General features: G+C 41.0%; 1 protein-coding gene across 4 annotated transcripts in view; it reads right to left on the bottom strand.

The window, feature by feature from the left end:
- The window catches only part of LOC113406632 (amyloid-beta A4 protein), a 322356-nt gene that overhangs the window by 196210 nt on the left and 100406 nt on the right, over nucleotides 1-25740 (bottom strand). For all 4 annotated transcript variants that reach the window (XM_026652412.2, XM_026652414.2, XM_026652421.2 and 1 more), the window contains exon 3: nucleotides 1924-2053. In XM_026652412.2, the coding sequence (XP_026508197.1) occupies nucleotides 1924-2053 (130 nt within the window). The remainder of the gene's footprint in view (nucleotides 1-1923; nucleotides 2054-25740) is intronic.

The raw sequence follows: 25740 nt of genomic DNA, 5'->3' as shown, positions 1-25740 counted from the left end.
TTTTTCTTTTTTTTTTTTGTGAGATGGGAAGAACAGAACGACACACAGTATTCAAGGTGTGGGGGTATCCTGGATGTAAGAAGTGGCATTATGATATTTTCTGTCTCATTATCTATGCCTCTCCTAATGGTTCCTAACATTGTTAGCCTTTTTGACTGCTGCTGCACATTAAGCAGATGTTTTTCAATAAATTATCCACGATAACTCCAAGATCTCTGTCTTGAGCGGTACCAGCTAATTTAGATCCCATCGTTTTGCATGACCCCTGTCTATTGTTTCACAAACTTTTCTGGCTCCTGGCTCCATGCTCCTTAATCAGAGCCATTGTTATTTGTGGTAGGAGCTATAGTTAAATTACTCTGTGCTCCTTTGGTCTGAAAAGCGATACTGCAGTATAAGTGTAAAATAGTTTCTTCAGCTAAACTCTGGTCAACCAGAACAAAACCTGCTCATGCCTTCTTCCAAATCGGCACCACATAGGAAGAGTAGGTTTCCAGACAAGGAATGAGTGAACAGTTACATACTATGATGCCAAAGTTCTTATTTTGACACTGATCAGTAGGGTCACTACCTGGACACCAGGAAAGAAATGGTGAAGCTCCACCTACTGTACCTCTTCCACCTCCTGACAGAAAAAATAAAGGATTGCAGGACTACAGTCCTTCTGCCATCATTCCCTTCACTGAATAATTGGTCAAACTTCAGTTGTTCATAGTTGCTTTGGAGGAGATTAAGGTTCACACACTAGTTTTTAGCTGCACTGTCTTTATACAAAGTCAAACTCCAACTGGAAGTTGGATGTAACTTAGAAGACACCCAAGCCAAATTACCATGGTCCTTAACATGACAATTCCCTGATATTATTTCAAACCCTTTTTACTTTATAGCAGGAGATTTGAGGAATTTCTGAAAAATTAGAGCTGGATGCCTCAAGAATCAGCATGGATTTGTTTCTCCCTATCCCTCTTTTGTAAAAAAATTATTAAAAGTGATCACTTATCTCAGCACCACTTCCAGCCAATATGCTGTTTCAAAGCAGGAAGGTCATAGAAAGGAATAGAAGGCTGCTGCCGGGAAAAGAATTTTGTGGAAATGCTGGAGCTCTGATTTACTGGTGGGTAAAGGAACACAGGACTCTAGAATCTTAAAGCCTATGCATGCATGACCTTTCTCTTGCTCCCAAAGATAAAACATTCTCACTGTATTCAATGGTTCAAAATCTAGCACTAAAGAAAAAAGCTATACCTATATAGATATACAGGAAAAATTATACAAGTACATCTTACCAGAAGATGGATACATTTGTAAGGAAAGAACGATATCTCCAAGTAAGTGTGTGTGTATCTATCTATCTATAGCCCCACATATCCCAATTGTCTAAAGCAGTGGTTCTCAACTGGGGGGCTGCGAACGCTGAGCCCTTTCAGGGCGTTAATGGGACCCCGCAGCTTCAACCTAGTGCCCTGGCACCTCCCATAGGGCTGAAGCCGAGATCCCTGGCGCCCCCCTGAGGGGCTGAAGCTGCCCCCCCAAGCCCCGGCAAAGCCAGGAGCAGCGCGGGGCTGAAGCTGGACACCACCCGAAGCCAGGAGTGGCCCAGGGCTGCAGCGGGGAGCCACGCAGGAATAGAAGTCAAACTATGCCTATGCCCAAGGCTCCCCCATCCTCCCCCCCAGCACAGAGCCCCGAGTCCCGCTGAGCCCTGGAGTTTTTACAGCATGTTGAGGGGGGCCTCAGTAAGAAAAAGGGTGAGAACCCCTGGTCTAAAGGACTGTTGAAATGGACAATACTCGCTAGGAGAAATCTGAAGGTGTGAGAATATTACATAGTCGTCCCCATTTCCCAAGGAGGAGACAGTTTTAAATGAACAGATACATATGGAGAGAAAACAGAATTGCAGATTTAAAAATCTACACAACTCACCCAAGCACCTGTAGGGAACCACAATGTGAGGGTGACTCTTGCACTGCTTCCGTCCCCTCTTGCACCAGTTTTGGATTGTCACAGGCTGGTTGGCTTCCACAACATTGGTAATTTGCAATTCAGGATAAACCTAATGTTCAAAATACAAAGAGAACAAATGTAATCAATCAAAGGCATTTGTACTGTGTTATTAAATAGTGTTGACACCGATATCACAGAGTGATGTTAAATATCACGCCTTCTCCCATCTGTTGTATATTATGTAACTATCATTCATCAGTTCTATTTCATACAATGAATTTATATTGTTATATGATTCACTCAAGTAGAAGCTATACTCCATTAAGAAAACAATAACCAATAATTATCAACTATGATTGTGAATGTGGTGACACCCAACTGTCTCTTTTAAAACCTTAAATGACTCCCCACCCCTGACTCCATGTCCACCTGAACTGAACATATCAATCCCTGTTGGGCTTAATTCTCTTCAGCTGAGTGTCACCAAAAGGGACATCTTTCTGTTTAGTTACAGTGTTCCCTACTGCATGACCAGTCCATCAATCTCCTCTCAAGACTCTGAACTTCCCCGCTTTTCCCGAGTCTAATCATAGCCTCATCCTAAACTCAGAGCCCTCCTTTCCCCGAACATTGTTGCATTTGGAAAGTCTATTTCTGAATGTCAGCTATCACTTTCCCAATACAGCCCTCATCTGCCTCCACACTGACAGTCTGCTGAATCATTTATTCATTTGCATGCTTAGATTATTGCTGTTCCCTCCTTTCTGACTTTCTTAAATTGCTCATCTCAAAATCCAGTCTGTTCCAAACACTGCAGTATACTACTGCACCCACACATGGGCTGACAGTCATGCCATTTCAGCCCTAAAAGGAACTACTCAATTACAGTCATTGTCATGATCCCAATCCATCCCCATCTGCGATCTCATTTCTCCCTCAATCCTATACACACTCTCCCCCTTTTCCTCTCTCATTTCTGGCCCCGGCTGCACTCCTTTGTCAGGGGTCAATTCTTCACTGCTAACCTGCTATATGGAACAGTCTACTCACCTCCCGATAATCTAGTTTCTCCATCCCTTCTTTTGAAAGGAAGCGAAAACTCATCTCTAATGCTGCCTACGATCAGTAATCCATCAACCAGGTCCTCACATGGAATTTACTGTGGTACTAACTTCCCTTTACTTCTCATCTCATCAACTATTCCAACCTATCCTCAACTCATTGTAACTGCTGTGCATTAAGATACTTGAAAGAGCATACAGTTTTGGAGCCTTAACATTCTGCCTTCCATAAAGGGAGGTTTTTGTTTTGTTTTTTCAGTAGTTAGGAACTCAATGTGTTGAATGGAATACAACTTGCAGAGTAGGAAACCCTTTGTATGATGGGTGGAGTTTTAAAGACACCTGATTGATACTAAGTTTAATTATCATTTGTATTACTTGCATTCTGGTAGCACATAGAGACCCAATCAGGAGCAAGGCCCCATCTTGGTCAGCACTGTACAAACAGAGTAAGAGATGATCCCTGCCCAAACAGCTTACAATCTAATTAAGATAAAATGAAACACATGGGTGTAGCAAAGTCAGAACTGTATCTTTAATTAAAGATGAAATTTAAAAGCATAACATTTAAATGACAATGATAAGTAGCAATACATTTTTGTGCTCTTTTAGGCTGCTCTGCGATTAACACTACTTGAATTCAAGCAATGTGGGGGTAGCACATGTATAGTTGAAGGGACGCGTAGGATGCAGTATAAACATCAAACATAGGATTATGGGAATGGGCAGTTTTCTCCTAATGGTCAATTGAAGGTGATTGTAATTGAAATACTGTATAGCCACATCCTGGACTGTATGTTTAAAACACATTATAAATTACATTTAAATTTGTTACATGTAAACCCAGGACAATTACCTTCTCTTGCAATGGAAAATGATCAATTTCGGAAGGAGATATTTATTCAAGTCTGAAAGATTAGCATGTTATGCGGAACATTCATATCTGACAGGGTGAATACCATCCTATATATCACATGGCATATGGCATTGCATTAATTACTACTATAAAAAGGGAAGAGAAAAAAATCCATGACTGCATATTATCTCCATGACGGAATCACGGTACTTCCAATATTATATGGAACAGTTTCTCTTTTACATTGGATCAGATGTATTTCTTTTAATAGTAAAAGGGACAGGATTTGGGATTTTTGACTCCAATTTCTAGGACCATTATTTATATGAAGCAAAGCAAGAAATGCGAAGAATATGGGTCTATACGGATAATGTTGCTGTGGAGTTTACTACCAATATTTCTGTATTTGTGAGATCTTGGATTGGCTTTGTTCCACTTACTTGTATCTGTTCTGTAGCAGATAGATTTAAGCGTTTACTATTTACACTGTAAATGCACTAAAATTTCCATATTCAGTTATTAAACATCTGCATAAAGTGAATGCAACAGAATCTGCTGCTCTATCTCCTTAAGTGTGCAAGTACTGAATTTTAATCAAGTTGACAATATTATGAATGAAATAAACTTCTTTTCACCCCCTGAAACCTGGTGTGTCTTCCCTTCAGTCCTCCTCACTTCCTTTCCCCGATAGGTGAGTGCACAATCATGCTTATGTTCCTGTTCTGTCACAGCAGTACCAAAATGCATTAATTGGGATTCCATGAAGCTGGTAAGTTTCAAGCTGCCACTGTTGTGTAAACACTACTACTCAAAAAGCACACAGGCTGTTTCGGGAGCCATGGGAGAGGTACAACAGAAGAATTTGGTTTGCTGTGTTGACTAAAGGCAATATTTGAGAGGACAAAAGTTTACCACTCCAAATATAGACATCTTAAACAATTTCAGATGGCATCATTAACAATACCTTGGGTCATAAGACTGAGACATGATGCAATGTCACTGAAATGTTCTCACTGCAGAATTTTTCTGATATAGTTCACTGAATAAGTCAAACCCATAATGGAAATGTGGCTACTGTACATACGTACATTAAAAAAACCAAACACTAACATCTACAAAATGTCAAGTTTTAAAGTGTTTTTGTTGGAAGAGAAAGAGAGAAAGAAATAAAGAGGAAGAGAGAAAGATCCTGAAATCACTGACAAAAGTGTATGTAGACTTCAGGACTCCAATTCAGGAAATCTTTCCTATCCAGGACAATGCTTAAGCACATGGTTAAAGTTAACCACATACTAAGGTGCCTTTCTGATGATTAAAATTAACTATTGATGTGAGGCCTTGTTAAAACAGTAGTAGCAAGACACAGATTAAGATAAAATAGGATAATTTATCCATGTTTTATCTGAAAATTTCCTTTCTTGAAATAAATTAGGTCCACAGATCCATGACACTGGGTACTCTACTCTATGCAGCCGTGGCGGCAAACCAAACCTGTCAATCAGAAGCAGTCAAGGTGTAGCTCCAACCACGACTTGAGACACTTCCTGGGAAACACTAAACACTCTATCAGTAAGGAAACTTAAGTAGTAAGATTAAATAGAACAATCCTCCTGCAGAGCAAGATATTCATCTAACAAAAAACTTTGAGTGCCAATTAAGAATTCAATATCTTTTCCCAACTGACAGCCCATTCAGGTGGCTTGGATCTGTGGACCGCATTACTCCAAGAAAGGAAATTTGCAGGTGAGCCCCGGATAAATTTTCCTATTCTTATTCGTAATGAGGTCCACAGATCCATGACATCAGGATTTTTATACCAGCATCCATTCGAGGCAAGAACTATTTAGAGTTATTTACAAACATGAAAGAGGATAACCCTTTATTAATAGTTACTGGAGGCTTGTCTTCACTACCCGCCTGGATCGGCGGGTAGAAATCCATCTCTCAGGGATCAAATTATCACGTCTCGTCGGGACGCGACAATCGATCCCCGAATTGACGCGCATAGTCCACCAGCGCAGGTAGGAGTAAGCGCCGTCGACGCGGTTGCCGCAGCGGTCGATTTGCCGCCGTCCTCACAGCGGGGTAAGTCGGCTCGTATACGTCGAATTCAGCTACGCTATTCGCGTAGCTGAATTTGCGTATCTTAAATCGATCCCCCCCCAGTGTAGACCTAGCCTGGAATACTATAGCAAGGAGCACCCATCTACTAAAGGCAGCACCAGATGCTTGATGTCCAGCGTGCAGAATTTGAAGGTGGTACGAACAGATGACCTGGTAGCTGCTTTACTGATTTTCTTTTGTGTATGATCTTTCTGCCCATGAAGCTGTCACAGTTCAAATGGAGTGAGCTCTGATTCTGGAAGACTGAGTTACACTTTTTTTGACTTGTGCGCTTCTGAGATGAAAATAATTTGGACACCTGGAAGCGGGGGATTTTGAAGCCTTCTTTCCCTTTGACACTGGATAATAAAGCACAAAGCGTGTGTCTTTCTGACCTGAGCTGTGTGGTAAATATATACTTGGAGAGCTCTGCAGACATCCAAAGTATGCCACAATTTCTCTTTGCAGCAAAATGGAGTTGGACAGGAGGATGGAAGAACAACCTCCTGTGCTTTGTGGAGCCTGCAGTTAATCTTTTAGTATGAAGACTGATCAGTTCTGACTACCGCTTTGGCCTTATGAAACATACAATAATGCAGTTCCAGGAAAAGAGCTCACAACTCAGACACCCTGAGAACAGAGAAGATTGCTATCAAAAACACCACTTTAATGATTAGAAAGTAATGAGGCACCTTCGCGAGTAGTTCAAACGGAGGGCCTGTAATGGCAATTAGAACTAGGTAAGATCACAAAATAACTTGATGCATTACAGGAGGATGTAGAAGAGATGCTGCTCTCCTTTAAAAAAAAAAAAATGTCAGGTATAGCCTGAGTCTATCTTAAAGAAATTTGAGACATTGTGGTACTGAAGCAGATGTGGGGGTTGAGCCCCAGGCCCCTGAATACACTGAGTTAGTAGATTTATTTCTGGTAACTAAAATCATGGATATTACCTCTCTGAATAAACTTGGCTTAAGAGGCTCTATTCAAGAACCAGGCAGCTAGGCTTAGATTGTCTGGATTCTGATGCATAATTGGCCCTTATATCATCATATCCCTTCTGGACAGACGGATGATGGGAGGTCTTGGGACCACGCCAAGGAGGTCAGAGAACTGAGGACTCCTGACCAGAACTGGGCTATCACAACTACCAGTGCTGCTTCTCTCCTGATCTTTTGTAGCATTCTGATGTGTAAAGGAAAGGGAAGGGAGGCACATAAAAGTCCCTTCTGGCCATCTCTGCAACAGGCTTTGTCGTCTTGGCTCTGGGATTCCACCAGCAAGAGGAGGAGACTGATACTCTGTAATTCAGGTGGGAGGCAAACAGATCTCTCTTTTATCAGGCAATGAAACACCTCTGGGTGTAGTTCCCATTCTGAATGATCTAACTTTTGCCTGCTGAGCCAGTTAGCCACAACATTCAGTTTTCCCTTGGATGTGAAGGGAGCGACTTGTCTGTAGTGTCTCCTTTGCCCAAGTCATCAGGAGGTCAGCTTCTCTTTGAAAAACTGTAAACCACGTTCCTCTCTTTCTGCTGATGTATGACATGGCTGAAGTGTTGTCAGTCGTGATCAGTATGAAGCAAGTCCAGATACAGAAGCAAAGCCTTGAGATCATATTGGATTGCCCTGAGCTCTTGCCTTGTGCTGACAAAACTGCATAGTGTAGACAAGGCGTAAGAATATCCACATGGGAGACCACTGAATGCAGAAGAGAGAAGTACATGAACAGGTTGACTGTTTTGATAAGTTTTCTTAGCTTCTCCTGACTTTCTTGCAATAAGGTGTTCTGTAGAGGACATGACACTGGAAATACATTGAGATTTTTAAACAGCTCTCACAAAACTGTGGCTCTGCAGCATACTTATTGCTTTGATGTTACCGTCTATAGCTGACTCTGGATGAGGCTTGGATAAGGAAGTCACCAAAACAGGGTTGATACAGACTCCTTCCTGAGCTGCTACTAACACTACCAGCATTTTCATAAACTCTTGCAGCGCTGTTGATAAATCAAAGGGAAAGAACTTGTATTGGTAACACTGTGCTCTCAAAACACAGTTTAGGACACATCTATGAGACTGTTGAATTAGGATATGAAGATAGGTGTCCTTCAAATCTACTGATGTCCTGCAGTCCCTTTGTTCATGGTAGCTAGTGTGGATTATAAAACCTCCATCATGGATTTTGATTTCTTCATGGATCTGTTGAGATAACTATGTCAAGAGCTGCTCTGTGGCCTTGTTTTGTCTGAAGGGGAGGGACAGGTTCAAGTTGCTCTAATTCATAGATCTAGAATGAGATGGGTAGTCTGCATACCCTAACTCTTCCTTAGACTACGGAAAATTTATTTATTTACAGGCTGAAAGAGACCATCCTCACAATACCGTTCATCCACACTAGTGTTGCATCTGAAAGTAACCAGGGGGATGAGGGGAGATTAGGGGGAATTGGGAATGACAGCCCAATAGTTATGATATGGCGACCCATAGTGGCAGCTGAGGACAGCCCTGATACTTTCAGAGTCTTTTAGGTGTGGCAGAAAAATCCTTATCACGCTATTACACACTCACGGGGTTTATGAGGAGTATAGCTACAGCTTCTCTAAGGCATCTGCATACCTTATAACTCAGAATACTTAGTACTCTTTTGCCTTAAAATCTATTTTCTGTTTTTTTTTTTAAATATTTTATTATGCGAGTCTTTAGCTCTGATTTGGAGTGTTGGTCTTCCTCCTCTAAGCAGGGAGAATTTCTTTTGTGGGATTGTGTGTGCATGTCAAGAGGAAACAACACTTGTCTGTGGCCTGGCCTTTCCAGCATTGATTTCACATGCTGCACTCCATGAAGGTGACCAGGGGACATAGGTGCTGATGGATTATCCCCCATGCTGCACGCCACGAAGATGAGCGGGGGAACGAGGTGCTGTGGATATCTGCCCTGCTGCACTCTGCAGATTTATGCAGCTTGAGGGAAACAGATTTCACTCTGTGACTTTTAGAGCACCTCCTAGTGGAATCCCTTGAATCAGACTCTTCAGAAGCTGAAGGGGCTGAGAGCTTTTATTTTTTCCTTATGTTGGGACAACTAGAGGAGTCTGAACATTTGAAAGACTTCTTTTCTTATGCCTTCCTTTGATCCTCCTGCTCAGGAGAGAGGAATTTCAGAATGACAGTCCAGGAGGGCTGGGGGAGAGAACCATGTGATTGGTTATTCTTTTGATCAGGTTTCTGGCCCTGAAAATGTGGAGGTTCTGACTGGAGGTTTGTGCTGGAATGGCTCCAGAAGGGGGCTCCCCGTGTCCCTCACTTTAAGGGAAATTCCTGGACCTGGCCTGGAGATAGGTCAACTCCACTCCAGGGGAACCAGGCTCCAAACCTGGACATTCAACGGCGAGTCCTTGGCCTGTTTGCTGCACTGGGAAACAGTGCTGGTAGGGTGCAACCCTGAATCACTGCAGGGCCGAAATGGGGTTTGCTGTACAGCAGAAGGAGGGAATGGGCCCAATGGCCCCTTACCAGACTCTCCTCCTTGTTCAGTCTCTGGATCCCTGTCAATAGCTCCCTGCCACTGCAGAAGTACAGGAGAGGGGCTGGGCAGGTGCTTCACAGTCAACAGTCGTGGCTGTGAGCCAAGGCTCCATTGGCAAAGCGGGAAAGTTTCTCTGGCCCTTTGATATTGTGCTTCAACCTACACTCACCCCCTATGTCTGAGGGAGTTAGGGATGGGTAGGGAGCCCTCACTTGCTACTCCTGGGGCTGCTGCCATAGCATGTGCCAGGCCTGGGGAATTTTGCTGCTGAGGTACTGCCAATGCTCCCTGGAAACTCTCCTGCTCGGGGAGGGAGGCTGCTGGAAACCCAGTCCATGCCTGAGCACTGGCTTTCCCTTTCTTTGGCTACATTGACACTATAAGCTAGGGGTGCGATTCGCAGCTCGTGTAAACATACTCGTGCTGGCTCTCATCTGAGCTAGCACACTAAAAATAGTAGTAGCTGCAGTAGCATGGGCAGCCGTAGCACGGTGCTAGCTACGCTGAGTACAAACCCACCCAAATCTCGCGGGTACGTACTCGGGGCCATTAGCGTTCACTACTGCAGCTTATTTTTAGCATGCTAGCTCACATGAGAGCTAGCATGAGTATGTCTATGCGAGCTGGGAATCGCACCCATAGCTCACAGTGCAGATGTAGCCTTAGCAGTCTCTGCCACACAGCGCTCCACATGGATGACGAGCAGGGTACAGACAGTCCCAGAGGCTGAGGAGAAAGGGAATCCTCTCTGCCAATAAAGGCAGACCCTGACAGCCTGCAGATTTTAAGGCTTCTTCAAATTTGCTCTGCAGCAGAGAGAAGCTGTTCTGTCTGCCTGCAGCTGGAGAGGCAGATGAAAGCTGGCCTTTTGTTAGAGGTGGAGCCTCACCTCCCCTGTCTCTGATTGACAGGTAGGATCTGTCTCCCAGGCTGCATAGAACAGAGTACCCAGTGTCATGGATCCATGGACCTCATGAATAAGATGAAAGATGTTTGAAATAGTTTCAGCACAGATATGGCCTGTTTAAGCTGTTGGCAATATACTTTTTACTGAACCAAATACCATGGACTAGTCCAGTGGTTTTCAAACTAGGGCAGCCGCTTGCTCAGGGAAAGCCCCCGGCGGGTCAGGCCGGTTTGTTTACTTGCCGCGTCTGCAGGTTCGGTCGATCATGGCTTCCCACTGGCCGTGGTTCACCGCTCCAGATCAATGGGGGCTGCAGGAAGGGCGGCCAGCATGTCCCTCGGCCCGCGCCGCTTCCTGCAGCCCCCATTGGCCAGGAGCCGCGATCGGCCAAACTTGCGGACGCGGCAGGTAAACAAAAGACATAGCTCTAAATGCTCTCAATCCTCTGAATTACTGTAGCGCAAAACAACATTTAAATACACTAAGAATAAAAGTTAAGCAAAGACATAAAAGACATTTAGGCAATCAAAAGATGACAAACTGTAAACTGTCTATGTGTAAGTTTTCTTTAATCTTGATATTTATTTTTTAAACTTCATTCTATTTAATGCAATTTGTATCCAGTTAAATTTAGCTGTAAATAATATAAGCCTGGTGACATTTGGTCATATAGGCCCCAATTGTTTGACATCTATGCTTGTGTTTAACATTATTGCTGAGAGTAATTGCATAGATGTCAAACAATTGGGGCCAGAGTAAAACAAATAAATGCATGTCTCTTTTGTACACAGGAACAAATCTTGCACACGCCACACAAGTAATCCTCAGCGGTTTCAGCAGAACTATTCAGGGGGAAAATTTATAAGCAAACACTTTTATTTAAAAGGAATTTTTTTCTCCTAAATTTCCCCATGAAAAACTGCCCCCCCCCTTTTTTTTTTTAAACAAAAAACTGAAACTGGAAAAGTTTTGGTTTTCATGAACTGTTTTTGATAAAAAAAATATTTGATTTGCAGGGGAAAAAATGTTTTCTGAAAACAATTTTTTTTAAAAAACCAGAAATCTGCATTACTTACAGGATTATTATAAGCCCCTACCTCTTGTTCACTGATCTGTGCTACAGTATTCTAATCAAATTTGTGGCACTTCGTAGCACACTATATATTCATTTTTTTAAATCAATAATGTGGAAGAAAACAAAATCACTGATAAAGTTTGCAGATGACATAAGGTGGCTAAATAATTAAAAGGACAGGTCATGGATACAGAACAATCTGGATCACTTGGTAAACTGGGTGCAAGCAAACAATATGCATTTCAATGCAGTTTAATATAAAGTTCTACATCTAGGAACAAAGAATCAGGCCACACCTACAGGATGGAGGACTCTACTCTGGGAAGCAGTGACTCTGGAAGAGACTGGAAGGGTCATAGTGGATAAGTAGCTGAACATGAACACACCTAAGTTAACGCTTTGGTTCAAAAGGGCTAATGTGATCCTTGGATGTTTAAATAGGGACATATTGAGCAGGAGTAGACAGGTTATAATAACTCTGTATTTGGCACTGGAAATACTACTACTGGAATACTGAGTTCAGTTCTGATATCCACAATTCAAGAAAGATATTGATAACTTGAAGAGGGTTCAGAAAAAAGCTATGAGAATGATTACAAACTATGCCTCCACGAGCTCAATCTATTTAGTGTATCCAAGAGAAGATTAAGGTGTGATGTGATTGCAGTCTGTTAGTACTTAGATGGGGAACAGAAATTTGATAGACTCTTCAATCTACCAGAGAAAAAAGTGTACCAAGATCTAGTGGTTGAAAGTCAAAACTAAGGCCTTATCGATACTAACTCTATAAGTCGATTTCAGTTATGCTAGTTAAGTTACTTAACTTCAGTCGATGTAACTTACATTGACTTACAGCAGTGTCTACACTGTGCTATGTCAACGGGAGACACTCTCCCGTCGACATAGCTTCCACCTCTCGTTGAGGTGGATTACTGAACTTGACAGGAGAGAGTTCTCCCATTGACTTACCGCGTCTTCATCAGACCAGCTAAATTGATGCCCACTGCATCAATCACAGCAGCACCAATTTAGCCCATAGTAAAGACAAACCCTAGGCAAATTCAGATTGGAGATACAGTAGAACCTCAGAGTTATGAACATCAGAGTTATGAACTGACCAGTTAACTGGCACACCTCATTTGGAACCAGAAGTACACAATCAGGCAGCAGCAGAGCCAAAAATAAATATATAAATACAAATACAGTATAGTACTGTGTTAAATGTAAACTACTAAAAAAAATAAAGGGAAAGCAGCATTCTTCTTCTGCATAGTAAAGTTACGAAGCAGTATTAACTCAATGTTCAATTGTAAACTTTTGAAAGAACAATCATAATGTTTGTTCAGAGTTGTGAACAACCTCCATTCCCGAGATGTTCATAACTCTGAAGTTCTATTGTCAGGTGCAAATTTTTGACAGTGAGGGTAATTAACCACTGGAAAAATTTTGCAAGGATTGTGGTGGATACTCCAACAGTGGAAATTTCTAAATCAAGATTGCATGTTTTTCTAAGAGATAAGCTCTAGTTCAACTACAGCTATTGGACCACAACCAGGAATTAATTCAGGGAATTCCCATGGCCTGTGCGGTGCAAGAGGTCAGATTAAACGATCACAATGGTCCCTGCTGGCCTTAAAATCTATGAACCTAACAGAACTACATCTACAAAGAAGACATGTCCTAATTACAATCACACTAAAATCTATTAGAGATTGCTAGAAGGATTCCTCACTACTAATCACATGTACTGACATAATTCATTGTGCTCTGTATATAGGTTCAAGCAAAAGGCTGTAAAAAAATTATATTGGACAGGTAGTTATTTCTGATATCTACTGTCTATTCCAAAATAAAGCACAGTATTTCCTTCATCAAATAGCTCAGCCCTGTATGTTTTTAATACAGCAGCCTCTGCTTGTTCATTATATCACTTCTTATATCACGATGTTTGTTGTCTTCCCAAGAGGTTTACAATATTTATATGTTCAACTCAACTATTCCATGAAAATTTTTGATTTGACTGGTATTTGTCTGTAAGCATTTAAATTAAAACTATTCTGTACTAGTGAATCAAGCTATACATTAATACTAGGACTGTCAATTAATCGCAGTTAACTCACGCGATTAACTCAAAAAAATTAACTGCGATTAAAAAAATTAATCGCGACTATTCGCACTGCTAAACAATAGAATAGCAATTGAAATTTATTAAATATATAGATTTTTTGTTGTTACATAACTGCACTCTAAAACAAAACAATGTAAAACTTCAGAGCCTACAAGTCCACTCAGTCCTACTTCCTGTTCAGCCAATCGCTAAGACAAACAAGTTTGTTTATGTTTACGGGAGATATTGCTGCCTGCTTCTTATTTACAATGTCACCTGAAAGTGAAAACTGGCATTCACATGGCACTTTTGTAGCTGGCAAGGTATTTACGTGCCAGATATGCTAAACATTCATATGCCCCTTCATGCTTCAACCACCATTCTGGAGGACATGCTTCCATGCTGATGACGTTGGTCAAAAAAATAGCACGTTAATTGAATTCGTGATTGAACTCTTTGAGGGAGAATTGTACGTCCCCTGCTCTGTTTTACCTGCATTCTGCCATATATGTCATGTTATAGAAGTCTTGGATGATGACCCAGCTCATGTTGTTTGATTTACGAACCCTGTCACTGCAGATTTGACAAAACGCAAAGAAGTACCAATGTGAGATTTCTAAAAATAGCTACAGCACTCGACTCAAGGTTTAAGAATCTGAAGTGCCGTCCAAAATCAGAGGGACGAGGTGTGCAGTATGCTTTCAGAAGTCTTAAAAGAGCAACATTCCAATGCGGAAACTAGAGAACCTCAACCACCAAAAAAAACCCCAAAAAAAAAGATCAACTTTCTGCTGGTGGCATCTGACTTACATGATGAAAATGAACATGCATCAGTCCGCTCTGCTTTGGATCGTTATCGAGCAGAACCCATCATCAGCATGGATGCATATCCTCTGAAATGGTGGTTGAAGCATGAAGGGACATATGAATCTTTAGCACATCTGGCACGCAAATATCTTGAGATGCCAGTTACAACAGTGCCATGTGAATGCCTGTTCTCACTTTCAGGTGATATTGTAAACAAGAAGTGGGCACTATTATCTCCTACAAATGTAACCAAATTTGTTTGTCTGAGTGACTGGCTGAGGTAGGATTGAGTGGACCTGTAGGTTCTAAAGTTTTACATTGTTTTATTTTTTAATGTAGTTATTTTTTTGTACCTAATTCGACTTTTGTAAGTTCAACTTTCATGATAAAGAGATTGCACTAGAGTACTTATATTAGGTGACTTGAAATATACTATTTCTTTTGTTTTTTTACAGTGCAAGTATTTATATTAAAAAATAAATAGAAAGTGAGCCCTGTACAATTTGTATTCTGTGCTGTAACTGAAATTAATATATTTGAAAATGTAGAAAACATCCAAAAATATTTAAATAAATGGTATTCCATTATTAACAGTGTGATTAATCGTGATTAATTTTTTTAATCGCTTGACAGCCCTAATTAATACTGCTTAGTTCACCTGAGATTGAGAATATGCACTGTAAGCGTATCTGTACTTTGAATAAAAATACTTCATGTCTAATCATTTTTCTCTCTCTTGGTTTGAAGAATGACGTATGTTTTTCTGTACATCCAGAATGAAGGTCCTGATACTTTAAAAAAAAATAATAATAATAATAAGGCGTTTTACCAGGATGGAATGGTTAAGAGCTATTTTGCTGATGAGAAATGTACAGATAGTTAAATGGGACTAAAGCTCATAGCTAGAAGAATAAAGGTATAGTCATGGTACTGCTGTAATGCCCGGATAACCTTTACCTTGGACTGCAGAAGACAGGTGTTTCAAGGAGGTACCACAGACTAGATGAACTGGTTTAGAAATATAATTAGGAACTAGCCTGCACCTTCACCATTTGGCACTTGAACATTTGGCAATCGGAAAATTTGAGCTGTTTAAAATTAATACACAAAATTAACACACCTAATCAACTCTCAATTCAGGCTGAAATACTTGAGGGGAAAAAACCCTAAGTATTTCCCATCTCAGTTTGAATGGGCTGTCTGTTGTGCCCTAATCAGAAGTCTATGCTGAGCAGCAAAGTGAGATTGGGTCTACCCAACTCAAAATGACAGTCATGAGTAAATGTATGTCCTTCTTACTGCTTCCCCTCATCCATCCTCCCATGTTCCTTCCAAAAGTCTGGTGCACCCCACTTGCTAGGTCTGGTTTTAAATTATATCAAATTCTTCAGGACAGGGCCTGGCAAAATGGGATCTGATTCTGTTTGGGTTTGCTAAAACCAACTGTGTTGCAAATTATAATAATTCTCTATTCTCTACAGACTAGAAGCAGAACAAAACGTGGACAGTCACAATACACACCCATCAACAGCAGGCGGTAGCACTAGTACAGGACTGGTGCTATTTTGCATGATCAATTCAGGATCTCAGATCTGATTTTTTCCTAGTATTTTTGTGTCTCAGATCTCACTCAGGCTCCAGGTGCTGGTGGTGGGAGTGGCATCTTTATTTACATTAAAACAAGGACAAAACCAAACACACAAAACCAAGTGAAGGGCAGACACATCACATCACGCAACAAGATATTAATTTGTTTGACAAAATAAGACACGGCCCTAAAACTGAGACAACTAAATTTTGTTGCCAGGTAGCCACATTTGAAATCTTTGTTCCCTGTGGATAAGTTAAAAAATTTCTTCCAGCTTGACTGTTTCATACTTTTTAATATGCCATTTATTAAAATGCCTAGGTTGCATTAATCCCCCCCAAAAATATTCACGGAAGTCTTAAGAGAACTGATTTTAAAAGAGCTGTGAAAACTTTAATGGACATACAATAGGTAAAAATATATCTTCAAGCTTCAAACAGAGTCAGGAAAGTCTTTTGATCATCTAAATGAAATATCTGGCAGACAACATTTTAGGAGCACATTTCAAAGGAATTCGTACATTCAATATTCAATCTTCAGGAAAGTGGCTGTTGTATAATTGATTATGGAAAATAGTGTTCTTGAAGATTTAGAGTGAGGATTTCTGAAAAAGATAATTAAACTATGTTCTGAAAATGGAAAATATCTTCAATCACAGGTTTCCCCTATGCCACATTAGAAGTTGATGGACAGTTTTTGTTCCTTCAACTAGATTGTAAGAGTTCAAAAAGTTCTTTTATCAAGGTTGCCAGAAGGCAGAGAAAGTTTAGCAAGTTGATGACTCAACAACACAAAGAAGGAAAATAAGTAATTTTTCTTCCAGACTGAGTAGCTCAGGGGTTCTCAGACTTTTCTACTGGTGACCCCTTTCACACAGCAAGCCTCTGAGTGTGACCCCCCTTATACATTAAAAACACTTTTTAATATATTTAATACCATTATAAATGCTGGAGGCAAAGCGGGGGTTGGGGTGGAGGCTGATAGCTCGCGACCCCCCATGTAATAACCTCGCGACCCCCTGAGGGGTCCCGACCCCCAGTTTGAGAACTCCTGGAGTAGCTGGACCTTTGAGGTACAGTAACACTGAGGAAACCTTTGCAGGGATATTGCATCCCTTTTCCCTGAAATAGTTTAGCATGGTTACCCAGCAGTGACAGCTTCTGACAGCTAGCTGTTTTGATGTTCCCACAGACATTACCTCTTGCAAGAATGGTCACTGTTCCTGGATTCCTGAAGCACCAGTGTGGCTGGGAGCAGGGACTCTTGGGCATTGAAGGATGGCGATAGAAGTCCCAGAGGAACAACTAGCACAGCTGCAATGCTTGTGGCATCTGGTCCTAACCACAGATTTCACTGGCTCAGCCAAACAGCCTATTTTAAGTGTTGTTACTAAGACATGCCTAGACACTTGCAACATGATCAATTGTATGTGAATTCAAGCCATCATGTGGTGTCGGGAGATCAAAATATTTCAACCAATGTTGTCCTCTTTTACAGCTCATTTTCACATATTAGAGAGAGTCTCGAGGGGTAAGAATTTTACATCCTCGCAGCAAGATTTAAGTCTCAGTTCAGACTCATGAAGTATGTGTTCTTAATGTCTAAATGCAGTGTTCTCTATTGGTCTGCTACATGTTTTAAACTTTCTTCTTGTAAAATACATACATGGCTTCATTTATAGATAAGTGACCACGGGGTTCATCTAACACTGAACCTACTGTAAACATTCAAAGGGACATTGCTGAAAGGGGTATGTACTCCGTAAGGTCACTACCCATCCGCTTCTACCATGATGCCTACAAGAAATTGGCCCCCTACTCACAGCTAGGTCGAATGACAGCTGGAGAAAGTGGATATTATTTATGAAAGGGAAAAAATATATATGTTCACATGATTCAGAGGAGTTAAATTGGGCATGCTGTTCATCTATCTGTGTAACCATGGGATCTTACTACCATTTTCCTCATTCTCCTTCCCTTCAACTCTCCTAGTGTTCGGTACACTCGTTGCATTGTTTTGTTTTGTTTTAATTCTTCAGGTTTACATCTTCCCTATGTTCTTGGACTGCACCTAGCACAATGGGAATCTGATCTTTATCAGGGCTCTAGAGTCCTACCTTAATAAAAATAATCCAATAGCATTAATCATCATCTGTGGGAAGGCAGAGAAAAACAGAAGCACAACATCTCTTTTAGGATCACGGGGCTGTCTTGCCTAGCCTGAAGAAAACTTGGATACTGGGCTAGTGGGCATCTGGAAGTCTACCAGGACTAAATTTGTAAACAGAAAAAGAACAGAGGCTATATATGTTTTTTTTTAAAAGGTATTCAGTAAGACAGAATGAATAACGTGATGCTCAAAGAAAGGAGCCTATATTATACAGAAGGTCAGACTTGATGATCATAATGGTCCCTTCTAGCCCTAAAAATCTATGAAGAGCATTTTCAGTGTTTTACAAAAGCAACATCTGCATAAGAGAGAGATAAGAAATGAAAGAAGCAAAACAACCAAACATACCCTCTGTAGCATTTTACCCCTCACCAAAGAGATATATAGGGAGCATGCTGCTCTTTTTTGTTCACTTGTCTGCAGTAAAAAGTATGAATGGGTATTTAATTCTCCTCAATGGAGAGTCAAAAGGGATTGCTCCTCAACTCAGTACTGCTAGCACTATGGTTTTATATTTTTGCAAAGAATCCAATTTTATGTGTTGGGGCGGTGGGGTTGTTTTTGCAAGTGTTCCAGAAAACATACTGCTTTCTCTCTCCTACGCAGTGCACTCTGTCAGGCAAATGGAGAGAGAGGTCTCACTTTCCCAGTTCACTACACTTCTACATGAGTCAACATTACAGCATTTGATTTTCTGTCAAATCTATTCCAGTTCAGCTGTTCTATATTGTACCTATCCAAAGTCAACACCCTTCTCCTCAACCTTCTCTTTCTTGCTTACACACCTTCATTTGCTTCTGTACATAGGGGTGTGTAAGCAAAGTTAGTAGAGATATTTACTGATTCTACAGTTGTATTCTCTACACCTGATTTGCCATTCCTATTACCCTCAAAATTCAATTCTTCAATGTCATTTTCTATTGGCCCCTGAAAAGACAGCAGGCTAGTACTGACCTGCATATGAAGAGATGATTTATCTCCTCCTCCTCCTCCTCCTATCTGAACAAAAACCATTTTAACTCCCCCACCCTTAAAAATAAACCCAGAAACATCTGTTTGTGTAATACCAACTGCTTTCCAAACAGTAACAGCACTAATTGACATCACACAACGCTGTGTCTCACCTTTCTTCTTATGCTGTTAAATCTCACACTGTGTAGTCCCTAAATCCCACAATTCTGCAGTGCCAGTGAAAAGATTCAACAAGAGATTAATCTAATCGACTGGTAAGGAAGTAGGTATTGACACCAACTCTGCAGAATACCACCACCTTGTGAGAGGATCAAAAAACAGGCAACATTCTCCATTTCAAAGTCAAATAGAAAATCACCCTTTGTTTGTTTCAACAATATCAGTTCCTCCTTAATCTCCCTCTTCCTTACAGCACCATTGTAGTTCCATGTTAGTCCTACTCTTCATTAGTTACCCTCCACATCCTCCCCAAAATAGAAACAACCCATGTAAAACGTCTATGTGACTTAGCAGAATCCCAATGGTTCATGTCATTCTGTGTGTGTTCTCTGCAAAATATATGCCAGCTGGACAGGGAAGGTGATGGGGAACATGGATAATGTAGGCACCAGAGCAACTTCAGAAACAGTTTCCAAACCAAATACTTCGCTTCATTCTCTGCTGTTCATTGGCAATGCGGAGGAGATCTGGCACCGAAAGAACAAGACGCTGAAGGTAGCAACCAAAACATTCAAAAAAATTACCAATAACAAAAAACAAAAATGTCAGCTTCCTCATGTCAAATTTATTTTACCTCTTAAGAGAGGCACAGACACCAGGCCTCTGAGTCTATGCAGTGCAATTACAGCGGACACTCAACTTCTCCTATGCCAAGACCGCAATCTAAACATGACTGTATGCATCGCCTCCTGTAAACCTGCCTACACGCAATATGTTTGTTCAAATTCAGCAGCTCTTATCTTCCTCTGTACATAGAGGCAGCAACTTCCTCAACAGAAACATATTCCAAACCTTACAGGCAAGGTTCTGTTTCAATAAATACTTAACCCATCAAGAGATCCACCCTAATAATCAGGTATGGATAAAAGCAACAGTTTGTACTCATCTTCTTTCCTGGCAAATCCTTAGAACCCTTTAGCCTGCTTGCACAGGCATTTACTGAACTGCTGCATTGATCCTGTGTATCACAGGAACACGATGAAAGACTAAAGCAATGAGATGGAGGTACATTTTAAACTATAATTTAAAAACAGCATATTTAATTCTCTCAAAGCTAGTAAATTACATCTCTCTTCCGAAGCAAGTAGGGGTTTCCCTTGGTATCATAGGTAAGGGTATGAGTACGTCACGGAGGTCACGGATTTCATGACTTTCTGCGACCTCCGTGACATTGGGGCCCCACAGCAGGCCCAGCCGCCGCGGCAGTGAGGGAACTCCCACAGCTCCCCAGCCTCCTCAGGCGGCGGGGGGGATTCCTCTCACAGATCCCAGCCACTGGGCAGACGCCCACCCACATCTCCCAGCCACTGGGCAGGAGCGAGGGGCCACAGCTCCCTGCAACTGCCTGCAGCTGGGCAGGGTGCTGGACCCTCCTCCCTCCCCACTTGGTCAGGGATGTTTTTAGTAAAAGTCAGGGACAGGTCATGGCTTCGGTGAATTTTTGTTCATTGCCCGTGACCTGTCCATGACTTTTACTAAAAATATCCATGACAAAATCATAGCCTTACTCATAGGGCAACAAGCAGCAGTGCTTTTAAGGGATCTTTTGTTTTACGCACAGGAGGAAGTATCTTGTCCTTCCCAACTAGCAACCACTCTCACCTAACACAGTCATTGAAATCTTTTGCTGCCCTCTATCACATGGGATGATTTAGTTGGGGATTGGTCCTGCTTTGACCACCCTTCCTGCAGCCCCCATTGGCCTGGAGCAGCAAATCGCGGCCAGTGGGAGCCGCATCGGCTGAACCTGCGGACGCGGCAGATGAACAAACTGGCCCAGCCTGCCAGGGGCTTTCCCTGAACAAGCAGCGGCCCTAGTTTGAGAACCACTGGACTAGATGACCTCCTGAGGTCCCTTCCAACCCTGATATTCTATGATTCTATGATCACAACCTGTTCTACCTCTGTGGTAGAACCAACATGTACCACGGAGGATGCTTTAAAAAGCTGCCTTTGGTATAGTACTCCTGGCAGGGCCAGTAGACTGTAATAGAGATTTCAGCTGCTTGTGCTGTGGCAGCTGCTGTACTTCTTGGGTAGCCTTAGGAGGCCTGTATGCTTCTTTTTAAGAGCCTCTTTACAGCAATTAAAACACTTGACCCTCATGTATGGTTGGCTTCATAATGATGAAGATGAAATGTCACAATCTTTTGATACAGATTGTAAGAGTATGCCAGGCTTCATTATTTTTTTATCCCCCCTTTGTGTATCTTCCCCCAGCAATTTATGCCTAACAAGCTTTTTAGATGCACAAAGCTAGCAAACAGTCTGAGAATTAATTCTGCGGAAACACTCAAGCCATGTGGGATTATAGTCTGGTTTTCATGACTAATGACAGTGTGTTTGAGAGCTCCTAGATATTAATAAACTACATTTCATATTTAAAATGATGGTATCAGCCACTGAGTCAGTTTCACAAGTTTCAGCTACAAAATCTCTAATTGCATCTTTCTGACAGACTGGGTCAGATGTGTATATGAATGAGCTACATTTATGTTTATTAAGTAGATCACAGTATTACATTTCTAAATGGTAGGATACATTCTATGGAAATGCCTTTAAAACCATTACTTGTTTTCTCTATTCAGCTATTCCAAGTTTCATCACTTTATGAAATGACCTACTTTATGTCAGTGTTCTCTCAGGGCCTTGTGTGAGCTGTCACAAACTAACAGGCCTGGGAACTCATTTTTTAATAATCTAATTAATTTATGCATTCTTGAGTTTACTACGGAACTAGCCAAAGGGTAATTTGCTAATCTAAGAATCTAGATTCAGGTTTTTGCATACCCCAAGAGACAATACAGCTGTGATTTCATATTTTATGAAACTCACTTCAGGGTTTAGCTTCAAAAATATAAAGCAGTAATATAGTATCATATGCTTAAACTTTGAAATGGTGATTGTGCTCCAAGTAATTCAAAATGCACTACAGCGTGCATCAAACATGGCTTAATACTAAATTGAAGAAATAGAATAAGATCTAGTAAATTTACAACAAAAGAGATATCCCTACTGAATATACTGATTAGCTTTGTTATTTTTACCTATGAAAAGTTAAACAACATGAGGGACAAAGATACCTAAAGTACATCTGCAGAAGATATTCAAATCAGTGCTCTGCTACTTATTTACTGAAGTTATAGTAACTTTCATTTAAAATGTATATATCAAGTTCTTGGGATTGGTCTGTAAAATGTGTGATTTCTGGTGTAATTACCCAGATATTGCTACAATAGCATATCTTTTAGCTGAACAGTAATATATATATATATATATATAAAAGGGAATACAACATTTCTAGTATTTTCCATCCTATCAGAGACTGTAAGGGCACACGGTCATCTTAAAAAATATTCACACTCCTCTCTGAAAAAGTTTCACTAACTGTTATAAGCGCCACCAAAGGTTATTAGAATAGAAAGAAAAATATTTTTGCCTTAATCATTCTTTCAGCTTGTTTACTTAGTACTTTTCACTGCACTTTGTGCAGTCAGTTTCACAGTTCTCCCCACATAGTTATTCTGTCTTCCCTCTGAGTGGAACTTTCACATAGTAAAGGGAAAGAGAGAGAGAGAAAGAAAAGGAGAAATTGACGGGGGGGGGGGGGGAGGGGCAGCTGGAGACTGTTTAATTGACCCAGGTTGAATGTGAACATTAACATTATACATTTTCTTTTAAAACAATAAGTGGATTCAGTGCTCCAAAGAAGTGCTAGGTTGAGAGCTCTATATAGTCAAGTCCTGCCTACCCAGAAGCACTACATGTATAATCTTAATTTGGCGAGTGGGGGTGGTTCACTTTGTGTGCTCATCTTGTCCTTTACTTCTTTTGAAATTCCATCACGGGGACTCACTGGGATTGTGTCTCTTGTGCCTTATTCTGGTTTAATAGATCAAGATGTGTCCCCTTAACATCCTAAGCCATCCGTGCCACATAAGACAAAAAAAATGGTGGCATTTAAATCATTCCCTTATCTTGACATTTTGTCAGTTAAAACGTAAGAGACAAACACACACAACATACATCCTTGATAGCAATTAATGTCTATTAGCTTATTTATAAATAAGCTAAGTCAGAGCCAGCAAGAGCAAACTGGGCCTTGTAGCATGCCTAAGAGAGGAGCTGGTAAAGTAATATGGCTTTTTCTTCCGCTCTCAAAGCACATCATTAGGGAATTTGTTTGATGTATGGGTAGGAAAGGGAAGTTAGGGATGTACAATGTAATATTTAATACTCTTCTTTAGGTATTAAAATATGACATCGAAATGCTGGTTTCTTTTCTAATAAAATACTGCTTATTGTAACTCAAACTTAGTTACAACACATTTCACATCTGGGGTGGGAACAGGGCAAAACCATTAAGGCTGCAATCTCTAAATGCCTCTGTGACAGTTTGGGGAATTTCTCTTTGTAAAATTTGAATTTGGGTAGATTTTATTAAATTGTTGTATTATCAAACCAGGAAGACAAGACACTGAGCTGGGGAAATAGGATCCGGGAGAGGGGAACCCAAACACACTCAAGCTGGTGGTAACTCTGAGGGAGGGAATTGTGTGCTGGTGTTTATTATTTTGCCTAGGTCTATGTATTTCCTGTACTTTGTCTATGAGGTAAGTGTGTTTGGTTTAGAAATTCCTCTACAAAATTTCTGTCTGTTACTTGCTTCAGCTGTCATGTGTCCCTGAAGAGTTAAACTATAAACCAGAGTACCCAACAAGAGTGGAGCTCTGGGCAGGAGGTGCTCGAGCAACTGGGATGTCTTAGGGGGTCAACACTGGGGCATCTGGACCACAGGGTTCCATTCTCTAAAAGAGGTAACAGAAAAAGAGTCTGGACCCAGGATGTGTGACCAAGAGGCCAGAGACTGTTGCTGGAGCTTGCCCAGATCCCATGGAGCTTAGAAACACATAGATCCAGTGTGTGGGTCCAAACACAGATGCCTGGTGAGCATCCAAAATGGGGAGCACAACCAGGACTGTGACAAACTCCTAAAAATGCTCTCATGAAACCTCCCCAAGTTTATATTCATGACCAATGTAAAGGTATTATTCATGCCCTCTTCTGCAATGAAGGTGGAGTTTCATTTTTTGACTCAGAGTCAATTCTAGCTTACATTTTTCCAAAATGTGATCTACAAACAAGTTTTCACTGGTGGTCCTTAAGAGAACTGACTGATCAAATGGTTTTGGCTCCTCTTCCTTGTTTCCATCTGCTGAATTACATTGAAAATCTGCTGAAAATTACATGAATTCATTTCCTATTACTTTTCTATGCAAGCAATTGCTCTAGTTGCCTCAGGGATGTAACTCACCTGAACATAAGAGATGGTGGTATTGAAACACCACATATGGAAAGTATCCCCAAGACAATCTGTGTTTTAAAATGTGATGCACACTATGAAGAAGTCTGATCCAGGTTATTATGCAATGTAAGCACTCTTCTATGTGCCTTCAAATGGGGAATATTCCTGGATTTATTGCAGAATCGCAGAGACTGCCATCATTTTGAAAGCAGGCCAGGAAGTCCAGAAGAGAACAGTTTCCTCTGGGTTATGCTACCAATTTACACCCAACCTCCTTCCCCCACACCAGATTTGAGAAGAGTTGAATGGCTGCAGAAATACTACACTCCTCTTCACAGCTGTAACTTTCTAGTTGTACAGAACCTGAATTTCACCATTTACCACAGTACAGTACCTGAATTATGTCCTTGGTTTAGTATGATCAGGAAATTGAAATTCAGGTACCATGGCAAGGTTAAGAAGTGAGTCAGGCAGGGTCTGCAGCTCTCTTAAATCATAGCCATAATGGATTTAAAGTTAACACTGACACTACATTCCAAGAATTGGTACTGGGTCTCCTTCTGCTATCCTTGCATTCCAGTGTCTGCTCTCCCAGTGTCCCCAATAATAGAGTGCAGCCATGAATACTATTACACAAAGCAACTTTCAAGTTGCACTGGGAACAGGAGAACAAAATTTATTCTGCTCACATTAGCGGTGCTGACAAAATGTAGCCTCATGTAGGAGCCGAGATGTATGGGAAGGAGCCAAGAGTCGTTCCCCCATCACTCTCATTTGATAAAAAGGCAATATGCGGGAAAGTGCAGAAAATGCATTACAGGTTAGAACTCTAACGGTTGCAAATAGAGATTCTTTGGATTCATACATTAGATGAGATGAAGTATGTCAAATAGTCTCTTGTTATTGTAGTGAGGAGTAGTATTCCTAACAAAGGGAATACTAATGAAAAAAATAGTATGTGATCATGTAATTAAAGACTATCAACGTTCAAAGACAAGGGGGGCAAATTAAAGTGGCACAGGCAATCTGAATTCTGACATTTCCTAACTTTTGAGTGCTTGTTCAACCGTAACATTCTGCAGAGATAGTTTTTTGTAAATG

Source organism: Terrapene carolina, unplaced genomic scaffold (assembly GCF_002925995.2).
Source record: "Terrapene carolina triunguis isolate 2854851 unplaced genomic scaffold, T_m_triunguis-2.0 Scaffold33, whole genome shotgun sequence".
Classification (NCBI taxonomy): Eukaryota; Metazoa; Chordata; order Testudines; family Emydidae; genus Terrapene; species Terrapene triunguis.
This window is presented reverse-complemented; position numbering and strand designations above follow the sequence as displayed.